General features: G+C 42.3%; 1 protein-coding gene across 3 annotated transcripts in view; it reads right to left on the reverse strand.

Moving 5' to 3' along the window:
• CTTNBP2 (cortactin binding protein 2) overlaps positions 1 to 12,492 on the reverse strand; it is a 145,571-nt gene extending 133,079 nt beyond the window's left edge. For 2 of the 3 annotated variants that reach the window (XM_026510029.4, XM_026510030.4), the window contains exons 1-2: positions 12,302 to 12,492; positions 721 to 828 (exon numbers count right to left, since the gene is read on the reverse strand). In XM_026510029.4, coding sequence (XP_026365814.3) covers positions 721 to 828; positions 12,302 to 12,382 — 189 coding nt within the window. In that variant the 5' untranslated portion in view covers positions 12,383 to 12,492. The remainder of the gene's footprint in view (positions 1 to 720; positions 829 to 12,301) is intronic. The other variant, XM_044387842.3, reaches the window with a different exon arrangement.
• Between the last annotated feature and the right edge of the window lie 546 nt (positions 12,493 to 13,038).

Consider the following 13,038-nt stretch of genomic DNA (forward strand, 5'->3'; position numbering starts at 1 on the left):
AGCCAGGAAACACTTGATTATATACAAAGTATTTAATATCAAAGAAAAAAGAGGGGGAAAAAAACAACACTTGGCTTGGCTAATATACCAAAACAAGCACAAGATTAAGAACCACCAACTATAAAATTGTGCATTAAGAAAACTTAACATTTTTAAAGCAACAGAACTTTGAGGTATTTAAGTAATACATTAGAAGATAATACTTCACAAGTTATGCAAATTTAAAAATTCCTAGAAGATCAGATGAAAAAGTAATAAAACTGTGAGATATATGTAGCTTTTAAGAGAGCTATACATTAGTTTTTAACTCCTACAGGTTTTGGAAAATAAGTCATTTATAATTTACATAGGAAGGAAAAGCTCTATTATCAGCAATATCTCATAATTTTTCCTCCCTGACCTCACATACATATATGACACCAAATTTCCAATTTTCTAAAAACTTATAACCAAATAACCACATGAAACAATACACCTCAAGACGCTAGTTTCCCATACCAAACAATTTAGTCTCAATCCCCATCATTAGACTGACCATCTGACTTCAGTGCTTGGGTTTATAAAGATTATGGGCTGGCATTTGGGGTGAGGGGCACCTTTTAACCAAATGTAACGTTTTAAATCTACATGGTTCAAAATTAAGAAAAGCCGCTTTGCCATTGGCCCTTTGAAAAAAAGGAAACGAAACAGCAATGGGACTGGGCCCTAGAAGCTTCTTACCCGCAGGGCCTCGATGACCAGGTCCCTGGCCTCCAGCTCCCCTTCCATCACGCTGAGGAGCATTCGAAGCTCTGATTTACTGAGGGTGTCCACATCAAACTCTTTCTTCTGTAACACAAATATTTAAAGAGCAATGAAAAAGCTATTCATAGGACAATACACATGTCTTAAAGGTATGCAATGGATCGTTTTCTATCTCAGTGGCTCAGCAAATCCCAGAAGCCCAGAGGCCCTGTTCAGCATCAGATAATCTATGCTTAGGCCTTCTAGGAGGGGTAAAAACTGTAGGCCAAAGTCCCAAATCTCTTCATTAAGGAAATATTTTCCCAGCTTGCCTGCACACCTGGATTCAGAATCTCTTCAAATTGTGGCAGAAATTTAAAGTCTCTGGAGTTTCTATCCAAACAGGCCTAGTATATGTTCAGGAAAAGTTGAAGGGGGTAGCAAAGAAAGCACGAGAATGTATTCCTAGAAGGGCCCCAACGTAGAGGCTCCTGGGAGGTTATTATAAATTCCGGGACATCCAATAATAACAGGTCATGTTTATAGAACACTGCAGCAGAGGTAACCAGCTGGCAGCCTACAGCCAAATCTGGCCTACAGATGTGTGTAACTTGGGCCACAAAGTGTTTTGTTTTTTTACTCAGCCAGCATTAAAAAAAAAAAAAAAAAAAGATGTCCCCAAAAAATCCAGATCTCTGGTTTCTGAGAGATGCCCAGTTAACCCCAGGTTCACATTCTCACAGAGCAGTAATCTGCAGAACCAAGTAGCAGCAGTCCCTTCAGAAGGAGCATGCTCTTCCCTTTGCTGCCCTGCTCTCCCACCACACACACACACACACACACACACACACACACACACAGGGCAGGCATATGTACTCAAGAGGCCTGGCCCACCACCCACGTTTACTCAACTGGGCCTATGGTCAGGTGAGTCTGGAACCTGCTATGTGGTTATCAAATGCTTTCTTAAGCAATGCCTCTGTAGCTTCTTGCCATTCCGAAGGTTGGCTGAGGCTAGAAAAAGTGAGCTTTCCAGAGACTCAGTTATACCATAAGGTATCAGCCATAAGGATCATGGTCCTCACCCACCAGTCTTCCAGTTCTGTTGTCTGCTCTACATTCCTTCTCTGGTAACTGCATCCAATCTCTCCTCTTTAAATCCCATTGAGGTACCACTGATGCCCAATACTTTGTCTCCAACTCTGCCCCCTCCTTTCCTGACAACAAGCTTTAGGAACAGGTCTTCCGGCAGCCATCTTAGAGAAGATCAACTAGAGTGCTCACAGCCCAAGCTTGGGTGAATCCACAGACTGAGCTCCCTCTACACACACTGTCCACAGCACCCTTCTGTGCAGAGATTCATTTGATAAACCCATTACCCTCAGAGGGCAGGGAACACATGTTCATCCCCAAATGCCTCAGAACACCCAACCTCAGAAGCCATTCTTCAGGCCATCCCAGAACATTATTTCACATTTGCATAGCACCCAATGGTTTCCAAAGTATTCGTGAAGAACCAGATCTAATATGTAAGATATAATCTCTATTTTCAGTTAAGAAAACCACAATTCAGAGAAGTTGATAACATACCCACATCATTCAGCCAGGAAGTGACAAAAGTACAACTAAGTGTTATGAGTTGTCTCTGCACTTTACCAACACAGTGACAACATTCTAGAGATGAAAAATAGTGCCATCCTATCAATCAGCTAATAAGAACTAGTTTAGCACCTAGATACCTGACCCTATATTATCCTCATGATGACACAGAAGTAAATATGGCAAGCCCATAAATGATTCCAGGGGCTTTCAAATAGGCATAACCAGAACTGGCTATCTCTTGGTTTCAAAGAAACCTTCTAGAAGGAGATAACAGCACAAAGGGGAAAGAAACCAGAGCTAGCTGGTTCTCCAAAGAAAGATTTTAAAAGGATCTTCCTCTTAAAATTGTTTCTTTTTGCACATACATTAGAGCAGTTATTTGGAAAGGCAGGGGCTCAGGATGGAAAAAGAGAAAAAGAAAAACCTACAGCAAAACCTAAAGGATGTATTTCCAGGATGTCCTTGCTTAGAAAGTTAATATAAGAGATATTCTCTGTTGGGGTGCCTGAGTGGCTTGGTCAGTTGAGCTTGCGACTCTTGGTTTTGGCTCAGGTCTTGATCTCAGGGTCCTGAGATCGAGCCCCACATTGGGCTCTGCACTCCACATGGGGTCTGCTTGAGGATTCTCTCCCTCTGCCTCCCCCCTCACTCACAAGTTCTTGCGCTCTCGTTCCCTCTCTCTGTCTCTCTGGAATAAATAAATCTTTCAGGAAAAAAAAAAAAAAAACTTGAGATTCCCTGTGATCAGTAAAATCTAATACACCAGCGTCACACGGGTCTTATAATCCAATTGTTCTCAAAGGCGGGCGTGCCTAAGAATCACGGAGAGACCTTGTTAACACGTGATGCAGGGCCCCACCTCCGGAGTTTCTGATCCAAGTCTGAGGTGCAGCCTTGAGTCTGCCTTTCTAACAAGCTCCTGTTGGCTTCTGCTCGTCCAACAGCTACACTTGGAGAGGCATTTCTGTATCTTATCTGATCTGTTTTCTCATCTATGTAATATACATCCTAACAATTACCCCACAAAGTTCTTCTGAGCATTAAACAAGAACACATAAATGAAGTAAGTGCTAAATAAAAGCAGTGATTGTTGTTACTCAAGCTGAGAGCACCCAGATGTTTTATGTAGGGAGGAGTGGGCTATTGGCTATAAGCCTATTTCTTTGAAAATCTAGCAGCCTAAGTCCAATAAAAACTCAGTTTATTGACAATGATGAAAGATAGACTCTTTTATCCTGCTTTTTCCTACTAAGATAGGAGAGTAAGCTGCAATTCTTCTGTGCTTTAGAAGGTAATGTTTTATTAATGCTGCTTCTGGTTGTTCTAAAGATTTTAATTAATTGTATATTTTATTGTCCTTGTTTCCCTGAAGCTTCATAAGCAAAGCACTCCATTTTAAATACTAATAAATTATGAAAGACATTGCCAAGATTCTGATTCATATTAGAGTCAGGAGTGCTTGCTCTGGTTCCATCATCATCAACATTACATGTGACCTGCAACCAACACTTCTGTTTTTAATATATCACCATCAATAAAAAGGGAAATTCATTAAAATAAAAACCACCATTATAAGGCTCCTTGCTAATCCACTGATTAGGTTACACAGAATGTTAAAAATAATAATCTATTTCCCATCACAGTGTATTAAGTGATGCACTATTTTAAATATAGAGTTTGTCTGCCTGCCCCTCTCTTTCTCTTTCTCTCTCTCTCTCTCCGTTTCCCCTATGCTTCTCACCCATGGGTCCTCACTAAAAACACTACTTCCTGGCCTTCAAGAATATTATAATAATATTTTCAAATTGTCATTCTCCAATGCTTGATGTTTCCATCCACTATTCTGACAAAACAAAGTAATAGAAAGTATATGAAATCATTTTAGAGATCATTCATTTTACAAATAAATTCAAAGCACTTAAGTATTGTTAGAAATATAAAAAAAGCCCAAAAGCAAAAATCCCAACAAAAAAAGTATGTTAGTTTCATATGAAGTGGCATTTATCTGACTTGACACATGGACACGAGTACTCGGATATAGAAAAATTGTTAATGTTTTTTGGTTTAAGAACAAAATAATTGTTCTGAATCTTTTCTTTTTTTAAACCATGTTGAGATGTGATTGACATACAAAATGCTGTACATATTTAATATGTACAACTTGATGAGTTTGAAGAGACAGGAAACCAAGGCCATAATCTAGGCTATAAACAAATCCATTGCCTCCAAGTTTCCTCCTGTGGTTTTTTTTTTTTTTTTTTTGATAAATTTTGTATTTTAAAAGGCAAACTAACTTGATAACCTAATTTTCAAAAAAAGAGAGAAGACAGGATAGATCCAAATGCTACTGCTCACATAAAAAATTAGGATCCCTATCAGGACATCCATGAAAACATGACACCCCCACATCCCCAACAACAACAAAATCACAGCAGACATGTTCACACACTGAGCTTTATTATTACCGTACTTGTTTTCCTAAATAAAGAAAAACCCAGATCTCATTTTTAACTGATAGCAAGGCACAAAAAAAAAAACAGAAAAAACCAGCTAGATTTCAACTCCACAGGCCACCCCTCTGCCTGTCATGTTTGATGGTTGCCAGGAAAAGTACTCCAGGAACAGTGCTTAACACCTAGTTTTAAAAATCTGGCACAGGCAGCTTAAACTAATCCAGAGTCTGGTCATCAGAGAGAGAGGCTTCTTTGGGACATAAACATATATACAAAAGAGGAGACATAACCCTAAACTCTTACTGTTCAACACAGTCTTCAACAAGCTCTAAATCACTTGGGGTGATTGTGGGGTGGGTGTGGGGAGGGCATTCTTCCAGATTTTCTTATACAGGCTCAGAGAGAGAGGGAGGGAGAAGACAAAATAGAACCTGGCTGAGTTACGTCGTCTTCAGTTGCCAGAACTAAACATAGGCCAATACCAGTTTCCTCCACTACCACTCCACACCCTCACCTTCAGGTGGGAAAAAAAAAAAAAATCTAAAATACTGGGTTTTATTTAGGGAATTTCAACAGTCACAGCCACACAGGGCCAGAAGATCCTTACCCATACCCTTTTAAGAATTAAAGGGGTCAGAACACTGATGGTTGCCAAAGGGCATTTAAGAGAGATTATATACCACAGTGGCAGAAGTACGCCTCAGACCTTTGCCCAAACTTTCTAGTTATGGTAAAAATCTAGTGACCAAGCACAGAGCCAGACGTGTTCTCTGGCACTTCCCACAGACACCAAGAGCATCTCCTCTGGGAAATCTAGTGGGCTACCTTCCATTTGATCAATGAGTTTACCACATGGGAAGGCGGTGTGGTACCTGAGAAAGCCAATGGGCTAGAAGGACGTTATTTCATCTGTTTGAACCTCAGGTTTCTCAGTGGTAAAACAAGAATGTTGTACTAAGTGATCTCTAAAATCTCCCCCAGCTCCCAAATGTCCTGATTTCACAGACTATGAGGGTAACCGGATTACTGGACTGAGGAAATTTAGGTCATTCCATGAAGCCTTTGAGAAATCGTTGAGGTAAATTGATTTTGCCTCTTTGCTCTGAAGTTACAGAAATGTATTTTCTTCCCAGTCTAATAGTGCATGCTAATAATTAATAAGGCACACTAGAACTTTCTATGTAAGCAAGATTTATGGCTTGGGGATGAATAAGAGGCTGTAAGGATGGGGAAACCAATGAAATTCATCTTAAAATTTCAAGGAGAAAATAAAAAGCTGAAGACTATCATTAACATGAAAAAAATCCAACTTTCCAGGTACACATAACATTTACAATATTAAAATATGAATTCAGACAATTACATGGATTTTCATGAGGAAAAGTACATTTTCATGCTCTAAAACTATTTCAAATCTCTGACGTTACATCCTGCTTTGAGATTATTCCTCCCGATTTCCTCTAGAAAGAGGGTTACTGACAGGGTTTGCACACCTTTGATTTTGTTCTTCCTAATCCTTTCTCCTCTATTTCGTGGGAATCCTACCTTTCTTCAGGACATAGCATATCCCACTTTCATAGGTCTTTATGGACCCCAGAAATCTTTCCTTCTCTACATTCAGTCTTACAGTCTGCTCTATTACTTCATTTGGCAATTAATCACGTCCTGCCTTGTGTATTTCCTCATATTTTCTATCTTAATGCTCTATTTTTTCACCCCTACTAGAAATGTGAGGACAGTATTAAATATTCACATGATTCTACCTAACATGCATGCCCACCCACGTTTGGTATAAAATGCCTACTTCATGCAGTATAGACACACAAAACATGTAAATCATGTGTAAAGGATACACCTGTCTTACTAAGATACAAAGTTATGGCCCACTCTAAGGCCAACTCAGTAACTGGCCAATTATCTTCATTATTTCAAAAATCATTTAGAGTAATCTAAACTAGGGCCCTTTGGTGTGGGGCTTTAAAGTAACATACTGGGAACTTGGGGTCAGCTCTCCATGGCCTTGCACCTCAAATCAACCCTACTGCCTGATGTCTTTCATGAAAGACAAGCAACTGAGTATACTGGAAGGAGGCAGAACTGACAAGTAAATAGAATGTCAGGAAGGAAACCTGGTAATGGATATAACTAATTTTAAGTACAAGAAAACTGGAATGAAAAGCAGAAAAGTGGCTCAGGCAGAGGAGACAAGCTCTGATAATTAATTGCGGCTACGTCCCTTTTCCTTCTTTCAGATCTCCTGTCTCCATTTCCTCTTTGGAAAAAGAAAAAGACCACATCTCAGATAAAACAGATGCCTATTTCCATTCTAACTCAGCTTTTCCATGTTCCATCAGCCCTACATGGACATCTCCACATGTGAACCAGCATCCAGATCCAATAACTGTGCTTTAAGATGCTTATCGTGCATTGAATATCAGCTTGATTATCTGTAGGTGGCAAATGACAGCATGCTGATTTTCAAATGAAGAGGCTGAGACGTAGACTGCTAGTTGATATTCTCACAGTTACAAAGCCCTTCTGTGGAAGAACTTGGGCCTTTGGAATCATCTTTTTGCCTTTTCAATGAAATAAAGCGTCAGAAGCAAATCATTTACGAAGTATTCATTCTGCATAGCGATGTTAACTTAGTTATACTGCATTTACTGTAATAACCTTTTAATTCCATCCTTAATCTACTTGGTTATTTACTAACAATTTCAAGAGCAATTTTTTTTCCTAAAAATCAGGATTTCTACATGCGTGGCATCATCTTGTGCAAAGCATTAATAATATGATTTCATTATATTTGTACAAGTTACTTATAAAAGATGAACGCATTTTTAAAAATCCTTTGATTTCAATGTCATCATCATCATCTTTCTCACACCTGTTCTCCATTTTTTTTTTTAACCTAATGTCTAAGAGAAAAGACAAGTTTCCTTTTCCATGTTATACAAGTCGTGCACAGGAGTCCCAATAGAGAAGAATACAATTGAGCGCATTCAAATAGTATTTTCTAAAACAACACTCAGATGTGTTTAGGTGGCAAAGTATATGGGGGCAGAAGGGAGAGAAACTGCTCCACCTTTCCTAGGCACATTTAAAGTTGAATTCTAGTCCCAGATCTCTGGGCATTTGCAGACTATTCCAAAGCCTTGCCTGTCTTCCTGTCTAATCTTTCCTTTTATTCCCTTTTCCTGTTTCCAAGCTTCCTTCCATTTCTGCCTTGACCCCCCTCAATCATCCCCTCCCCCCACACCCTAGTGGGTGATTTGACCTTGACTCTATTATAGGAAGAATTCAGGATGGGAGGGATGCAGTTACCATTCCCAGCCTCAGCCATTATTCTGAAGAAAGACAATGTAAAGGGAAAACTAACAGCGTTGGAAATTAACTTTTTAAAAAACCTGTGAATCTGAAATGTCACTGAAATGTCCAACCAGCTTGGAAAGAGATAATATACAAATACAAAAAAAGACTGGAAAAAAAAAAATCAGAAAATCAGGGTCATCTTTCAGAAACAATAAAAGCTCTGTAGCATCTATAATGTTAATTACTACAAATCATAGCCCAATAATTTCATTACAATCTAGTAACGCACAAAGTAAATTTCTCAATCAGCTAAACAATAATAAGTATTATGACACAACTTCTTGGTGAGTGTTCATTTTCTTCATTCCATATTGGTGAAACACCTACCATGTATTTGCCTGGCACAGTGCTTAACCTTTGCTTTCTTTCAGAAACAAAACCCACACAGCTTTTCTTGAAGGAGGCTGCTCTCTTCCACCTCCAGCCTTGCTGTCCATAAGATCAACAACAGATATTTGTAAATGGCTGAATAAGTACTCAGTTTGAAACATTTTCTCACCTCATAAAGTTACATGAAACACAAGAGGATAGAACCAACTGGCAATCTAGCCTAGGCATGGATTGAATCACAGAGAAGACAAATGTTTTTCTCTAAACAAAATTGCTCCTGTGAGAAATTTAACAGCAACGATACCAAGAACGACATAGTAAAAAAACAGGCACAGAAATATAATTATTTAAGAAGAAAAAAGAGTGAAAAGCGTCATGTTGAAAAGCATCAGTTATACTCTAATCGTGGGGGAATATTTCAGTCTATTTCCTCAACTACTCATCTATTTTTCTAAAGCACACTGTTGAGACTGAAGTTGAAACTTCTATACTTATCTTGGAAAGCCCCTCACGTGTGCCCCAGGTCACCTTTAAGGAATCCTAAGAACCAGCCACACACATGGCATACAGCTTCCTGCAGTCTCCACTTCCAAGTCCTCCTTCCATCTCAAGGCCCAACTCAAATGCCATCCTTCTGTGCAATGTTTCCAGGTCCTTCCACTAGGGATCCTTTCCATGACTCTTCTTCCCCAGACTCCTAATATAAATTATTTGCGCCTTTCATGACATCATCACGTCTGATTTGATTCCGTGGTATTTATCAGTATCCACCATTGGAATGGGATGTGTTACTTTTTATGGCAGCAAAGATGTTACTCGTGACGCCACCATCTTGGTAAGTGGGTGGTAAGGTGTTAAATCTAAATTATTCCCTACATAAAAATTATGCTGTGAAACTTTGAATATTCTATGGCTGCCATATAACTATGGTTGTTTTAAGAAAGCTTAGCAAAATTGGCTAAGAAAGTGCTTTTCTTTGCATTTACATTCAATATTGCCACCTGGAAACAAAAATTTCCGAGGTACCAGCTGCTAATTTGTTTAATATTCCTGTTGTGCATTTAATAAAAGAACTGTCCAAGTTTTTTTGTCATTATCACCATGACAACAAAAATTTATATCTACTTTTTGCATATTAGTTGCTCCAGAAAAGTCCAGAATGACAAGAATGTTGGTCAGCTTCCCAAACACAGCTCTAAAGAGATCTCCATTTTCCTTTCACTCTTAAATTCTTTGGTGACAATAAAAAAGCAGGAAGATTTCTGTTTTCCATACTGCCTTATCCATTAGGAGTTATTTTCAGAGTAGAAATAGCAATCTAGCCTATAAAAGTCATCACATTTGGCTAAGGCTCTGAAAATAACCCAGGTCTCTCAGCATGGTTCACGGCAAAGACTATTAATATGATCCTACTGAATAATGTAGCTGTTACCCAGCTTTACACTTGGGATGCTTTCAGGATTTAAACAGCTAAGGACAAGGATCACAAACTAAATTTAAAACACTCCACTGAAAAGCACATTAAGCTGAAAACTATAAATTAAACTTGTCTCTAAGCAACAATCTAAATAGTCAAAACTTAGTGAAAACACTCACTTTCAAAAATAGCCTACTGCTTTGGAGTCTCCATTGGCTCATGACTGCCAAATGTACATATAAAAATGCATAATATGTAAACTAATTTGATATGAAATAAATCTCTAAAATGCAAAAATTATTCCCTAAAAATTAAAAAAAATTTAAGTCCTCAGTTGCCATGAACCCAAAATGCATAAAAATGTCTTAGATTTTTAATCATTAGATAAGCAGCAGTTATAATGACAAATATTCTTCAACCTAACTTTAAAAATCAGGCTATAAGTGGCTGATACAGGAGGACCATACGTTACAAAGTGAAAAGTAAAATGCCCAGTTTACTGCATAATAAGCCATCATCAGCATTTTACTAAAAAGTTATTTTAAAAAATTATTAGATTAAGCATCGTTATTGCATCCTCCAAGAATTCTACAGAAGTAACAAGGAGTTTTACTTTCACAGATTTTTCCATGGCTATCATTAACCAGGGTGAAATTATAAAATCCCCACCTATACGCAGTGAAAAATCAGACTCCTGAAAATTTTCAACAGCAGAAAGGGAACAAGGACCTTGTTAACACAAAAATCTGTCTGGCATCCAAGATTCTGTTTGCAATCTAACCAAATAAAACTATAGATCAGCTACAGACCATTAATCAGATGTTTGTGTTTGGTTTAATTGTCAGGTGATTAAAGACTGAGGATAATAGAAAGAAGGCCGTTCCAGGTCAATTAAACAAATTCAACCTTCCTGGGAAACAAACACACACACACCCCTACCTCTTTTTCCTGACTTCCCTCCCTTTAGCACCTCCTGGGGATGAAGGTACCCAATCACTTCTTCCCAGAGAGGTTTGTGTTGTCTTAGTAGCGAGCTTCTTTACTGCATTTCACAAAAGGGAACTGATTCACTGCATCACAAGTGAGGTTTCATTTGAAATCTTAAGTTCACGTTTTCCATGCAAAGAATGAAAAATCAGTTTTCCTAAAAGTTTCAAATTAAAACTTGTACGTTTCACAAGTGGAAATCAGTAGCCCTCCTCCTCCGTTTTTCTTTTCCTGCCCAGGTTCGGCTCAGCTCAAGTAGCTTCCTCCCCCTCCACATCTCTCCTCTCCCTCTCCAGAAAGCCCTACGTCCAAACAACAGGGAAGAAGTTCAAACAGCCCAGATTATTGACACCTGGCCCTGCCCTCTGCTGCTCGTGCACCGACTCTGTTTAGGGAAGAACTGAGGGGCGTCCATGCTCTTCTCAGTCCACACCACCCGGAATCTCCCGCTAGAGCAGCGGGATCGCGCCAAGGGTGGGAGGCGTTCCCAGGGTTGCCTTTCTTTGCAGATCCTTGCAGCTCCTGTAAAGCTGCTTCTCAACTCCGAAAACGTTTCCACCCAGGAAATGTGGGTCCAGCCCTCCCCCCGACGTAGGGGCTGGAAACCACCATTCGGTCTCTGTGCACAGGGATAATTGTGGGGCCGAAAGTGGGGCCAGCGTTGGATAGAAGCTCATTAGGCTTCTAGATCTCAGCGAAGAACAATGTGTGGACACCAGGTGCTGAATCTCCACCTCGCCCGGGCACCTTCTAGGGAAGAACGAGGACACCCTCCCACCCCGGCCCCCCATCACCAAGTGATGGGGCAGCAGGCAGCTAGCAGGCAAAGCGCCGACGCTCAGCGGGGGGCAGCAGCGCCCAAGGCCGGACGCCGCGCCTCTCTCAAGGGGCCTCAGGCACACAAACACACACACAATGGGCATCCCCACACCTGCCTGGCGATGACCCGTCTCCCGCTGGCTGTTTTCCTGGGTCCGCTGAGAGATGCCAGGCAACCCCGAGACACGCGCCCACCACCACGCGCGCAGCTAAAGGCGAACAATGGGGGGTCAAGTTCGCCTCGAAACACACGCCAGCCCCCGCCCCTGACCAAACCCCACAGCAGCTGAAGGAGTGGGCATAGGGTCGCATAGGACACACGCAGGGAGCCCCGAGAACCGGGCGGACCAGGACTGCTTCCCGCGGGGCTGGGAAAGGACTGGAGGGATCCCGAGCGCAGGCGGCCGCCTCACCCGCCTCGACCCGGGCTCCGCCGTGAGGCACCGCAAGGAGGGGGGACCCGGGGAGAGGTTCCCCAGGGGAGGGGGCACCCCAGGGAGCCCGGGCTTGCGGAGCGCACCGGAGCGCAAGCCGGGTCCAGCCCGAACCCCAGCCCGCGTCTACACTCTCCCCGCGCCCACCCCGGGACCTCGGTTACCGCCGCCTCCGCCGTGGCCCCCGCCGCGTCCTCTGGGGCGCGGGAGAAGTCGGGCTCGCAGCTCGCGCCGTCCGTCGCCATCTTCCTGCTCTAGCGGATCCGAATGCGAGCTCGGAGCGGCGGCTCGGGGTTCAGCCCTCTCGGCGCGGGCGGCGCTTAACCCGCTGCGGTCCGGGGACGCGGGCGCTCGCAGCCCGGCGGCCGTCGCCGCCGCTGCCGCCGCGCTCCCTCCTCCCTTCGCCGCCGCCCCCGCTGCCTTAACCCGCTGCGCGCCGGAGCGCCGCCTGCCGCCGCCTGGTCCCCGCCCCGCCGCCCCGCGCCCGGCTGCCGGCAATCAGCGGCGCGTGGAGAGAGGTACGGGAAATGGGCACGCGCCCAGGCCCGGCTAGCAACCTGCGCGAAGAAAGGAGACCCAAAGCCCCGGACGAGGTGAAGAAGAGAAAGAGCCCAGTAGGTGATTCTCCCGGCACGGTCCCCACCAAGCCGGCGGGGAACAGAACAACCGAATTAAATGTCAGGCCTCCCGATTCTGAATTCTCTGTACGGTCAAGGAAAAGCCTTCACTTCAGCTCCCTCTATCCCACCGCTAGGAATCACATAAGGCATCCTTTTCTTCTTTCTTGGATTTGTTTTTTGTTGTTGTTGTTGTTTTGGGGTTTTTTGCAAGACTGCCACCAGGGCGTTTTTCCCCTTCTGATGTATATTTCGGGCTTTGTTTTATTCTACCATTGCCTTGA

This window comes from Ursus arctos, unplaced genomic scaffold (assembly GCF_023065955.2).
Source record: "Ursus arctos isolate Adak ecotype North America unplaced genomic scaffold, UrsArc2.0 scaffold_3, whole genome shotgun sequence".
NCBI lineage: Eukaryota > Metazoa > Chordata > Mammalia > Carnivora > Ursidae > Ursus > Ursus arctos.